The sequence below is a fragment of the Oryx dammah genome, unplaced genomic scaffold, assembly GCF_014754425.2.
Source record: "Oryx dammah isolate SB20612 unplaced genomic scaffold, SCBI_Odam_1.1 HiC_scaffold_13, whole genome shotgun sequence".
Taxonomy (NCBI): Eukaryota; Metazoa; Chordata; class Mammalia; order Artiodactyla; family Bovidae; genus Oryx; species Oryx dammah.
The window spans coordinates 56,632,773-56,636,702 of NW_024070197.1; the positions used below are offsets into that span (position 1 = coordinate 56,632,773).

Below are 3,930 nucleotides of genomic sequence, written 5' to 3' on the forward strand. Positions count from 1 at the left end.
ATGAAAATGTACCAACATTAAAGTTATGAGAAAAATCTGAAAAAGTCCAGGTTCCAAAAACAAAAATCGTGACAACTATGTAATCATTTCTTCAGGAATTATTACTAAAAATGATCTAACATGTATAATATGAATTACATGCTTTTCATGCTCAATCATTAAATTTGAACCAAATGACTACAGGACTCTACATGTGTACGGCGACTAGTTTTTCTGGGCTTTGGAATCGTCATTTTAAGGTCCACTTGTCTATACCCTGAGTAGTAAAGGCCAGCAGTCCTTAACAGCGTTAAGCTGGGATTAACCAAAGGATGAGGAACTGCCTTTTCCTTCCCAGCAGCCACTCCACCTTTGACACCCTCATCACTTTAAGGCAAGAAGAGGATCACAGAGAAGCTGTTTCAGTGGTGTTGTCAACGTAGAAACTCTCCTTTCCTCTTTCCTAAGCTACCCCACCCACCAGTGTGGAAAACAGAACACTAACTGTACCAACCGAGCTGAGACTAAGCATGCGGTTTCCAAGTGGGCACAGCTTATGGACCTACAGAATTTAAAAATTACAAGCTGATCATTAACATGTAAATCAAGGATTATTAAGAACAAGTAACAACACAATTACGCATTTTGAAAGCCTCTCCGAAATGTAATATATTTATTTTGGAGCTAGCCTCTATAACATACACACGAGATTCAAAGCCCTGTGATGTGAAGGCTAAAGCACCCTCCCTGAATGTGTTAACAATCTCAAACCTGATATCCTCTAACACATTTCCCATTAAAAACAACATTCGAAGGATGTCAAGTCACTTTTAAGTGCTAATATTTTCATTGCTATATGATGAGTTACACTCACTCTGGTGGACAGATCTGGAAAAACCCAACCACTTTAGAGAGCCTGTGGGAAGATGTTTAACAGGTCATGGTTTAGATCACAACTCTGTAATGTTTTCAAGTTGGAGGAGAAAGATAAAACATATAAAACTGGGGTGAAGAAGAGACAAATACAAATAAGTAAGTGGAATGTCAAAGTCAGAGCATGCTATAAGGCACCTTTCTTATTTCTGTATCGTGCGCTATCCATCGGATGACCGCTTCAAACACGTATCTTTCGTTGCCGACGTTTAACTTCTCGAGAGAAATCACCTCCTTCAGCTTCTGAGGACTCAGCTCGAGGAACTCCTCGGTGCTGCTGACGTCTCGGAAGTGGGTCTCCAGGTACTCGGTGGCCAGGTAGTGCACGTGGTGCAGGCAGTAGTGGAGCGCGAAGTCACGGATGCCGATGCAGTTCTCGGCGGCGATGCAGCCCTCCAGAAACTCGCAGCACAGCGCCTTGAGGTCCGTCAGCAGCAGCAGGTCCGCCGCCTGCACCACGTCCTGGATGGTGTCCTCGCTCAGCCGGATCTGGAAGGGCCGCAGGGGACAGTCTGTATCTGAGAGTGTGTGTCTAGAACCCACACCACTAATCTAGCAGGCCAAACCACACGGGAGCTCCACTTTGGGAGGTCAAAGGCGTCTGAGGACTGGCGGATCTCACTCGGTTCAACTTTGCTTTCAAGAGCAGACAGAGGGCCCCAAGGTACCTGGGGACGACACAGACCGTGCGTGGCTGGTCAGCTTCTCCCAGCTCTTCCCTCGCTTTACCCACATGAACCACCAACAGCCCTTCTGAGTGAACTGTCCATGGTGCTCATGCTTAACTCGGAGGAAAATCTTAAATGACTGAAATGCTTATCAGGAAGTCACAAGTTCTGCAATTCTACGGTAAACGGAAAGGGATTTCTATAAATGCAAGCACTTCAACTAATGAAAATCTTTCCTCCAAATAAATAAGGGTCCCTCCTTTTGCCACACAGTATTCGAAAGACACCATGTGGCCCCCCTGAAGAGAGGGAGAGCCACACTGCCTGAGCAGCTGCCTTCGGGACACCAAACACCGCACTCAGTGCAAAAGATACCATTTGGTCTCAAAGCTACCTTCTGGAATAAACTCCCCCCCGCAATTCCATTGTGGACATTTACTTTCCCTTAATTTTCTTCAGTTTTCTGATTGATGCTTCTTCCTCCACCCCCTTCACAGTTTTTCCATGCCATGGTGAGGCAACATAAAGACATAGGCCCCTAAAATACTGCCATGATCACAAACAGTCCACTCCACAAGGAAACGTGAAGGAGGGATTTCATAGCGAAGTGCAGCAAGAAACATTTTACCATGATTTGAGATGCACATGTTTGGTACCACAGGTAAGTAAGGGCTCCAAGTTTCAAATGCAAGCTTGAACATGAATGTGCTCTAACTGGCTTCTAACCTGTCATAACTGTCGCTGAACTGATTTTACAAGTTAGGTAAGAGTTGGGTCCTATGTCTGGTTTTGTGATGCTACAGAGCATCTCCAATATTTTAAGGGCTGTCCCCAAACTGATTTAAGTGCCTTTGTTTTAAATAATCATACACATAACCTTACTTCCACACACTCACCACCTAGTGTTTAGAGAAATGAGAAAGTGGTAACATCGTGAAATGAAATAGAAAGCTTCAAAGAGGATGATGGTTACCGAGTGTGATTCTGGACAGGATGAACGTTGAGAGAAAAGTAAGGAGTGCACTCAGAATACTTAGGCAGGAGACAGAGCCTTTACAGAAGGAAAATCAGAAGAATGAGGAGAAGGAAGGAGAGAGAGAGAGAGCAGGACACGCACCCTCAAGAGGAGCAGAGCGAAAACGCACTCTTGCATAACCAGGCATAAAATACACCAGCATCCTCCTAATTCAAACCCAGATCGTTGTCTTCATGCTGCCCTTTAAACCACACGAATAGCGGGGTACGGGGGGACAGAGGAGGGCAAAGAAAAGGAAAGGATCCCTAGCCACTGATCACTTCCTTCCTTGCGTTTCATGAAATTCCCAGAAATGGAAGTGGGTACAGAGAGTAAAGGGAAATGAGCAGGAAAGAACGAGGGGGGACAGGACCGAGGCATTGAGAACACAACGCAGGTGCCGTCCCCTGAGTCTTGAAGTCTTTACCTTTAGAGAATAATCCCCACCACCCACAGAGGCTCCCGGGTCCATGCCACGGAGACAACAAGTTCCCTGAGAGTGTGGGTCCAGGGCAAGACTGGAATAGAGGTTTAAACACCAGCAGCCAGCAGTGAGGGGGCATCCCACGTGGACAGGTCTCAGACTGGAAGGCGGCGCTAAGAACGGGAGAGACAAAGCTTGGGATCTGGGTAAATTAGCCTGCTTTTCTTTCAAGGGCAGACCCCGGAAGAAAGCACTCGGGTGCTGCGTTCAGCAGGAGACGCAAGTCAAGCCCGTGGTGAAGCAAGATGGAGGGGACGGGGCTGCTCGGCCTCACCCTGAGCCTGAGGGTCTACTCAGTCCTTCCTCTGGGTCTCAGCATACCTGCCCACTGAAGATGTAATCCAGGATCTCTCTCATAACCATTACCGATATCCCTTCAAGTTCAATCTTATAGGTTGATCCATCATCTTTTGGAGGATTATAGTTTAACTTTGTCCTAAGAAAGGGAAAAAAATGTAAAATTTCTATGAAAGAACAGAAATAGCTAGAAATATTTATGCACTAAATACTCTACAAAGTATATGATACTTATCGATATATGAATCCTATCTAGAACATTTGGCTTGTTAACTTTGGAGCAACGTATGTTCTATGACTTTCAACTACAAAGTACTTGTTCAAGGGTTCAGTGCTTCCTCTTAAAAATCAAGCGAAACAGACAACTAAAGCACTAAGGGCATGCGAGTAAGGGTCTCTATTTCACCTGGGGAACCTCAGGCCCCTTAGGCTTATTCTTCCCTGTATTTAATTATCCAGCTATTTTCAATGATGTAACAAGGACCCCACACATCCACCACCCAAAATAAAAGCTAGGACCTCGACAATACCCTGCTTCTAACCAAATCATCCTC

The 3,930-nt window shown here is 45.4% G+C and overlaps 1 protein-coding gene across 1 annotated transcript in view; it reads right to left on the bottom strand.

Moving 5' to 3' along the window:
• Positions 1-3,930, bottom strand: part of GAN (gigaxonin) — a 55,926-nt gene that overhangs the window by 25,069 nt on the left and 26,927 nt on the right. The window contains exons 2-3 of the mRNA XM_040253564.1: positions 3,401-3,515; positions 1,051-1,401 (exon numbers count right to left, since the gene is read on the bottom strand). Coding sequence (XP_040109498.1) covers positions 1,051-1,401; positions 3,401-3,515 — 466 coding nt within the window. The remainder of the gene's footprint in view (positions 1-1,050; positions 1,402-3,400; positions 3,516-3,930) is intronic.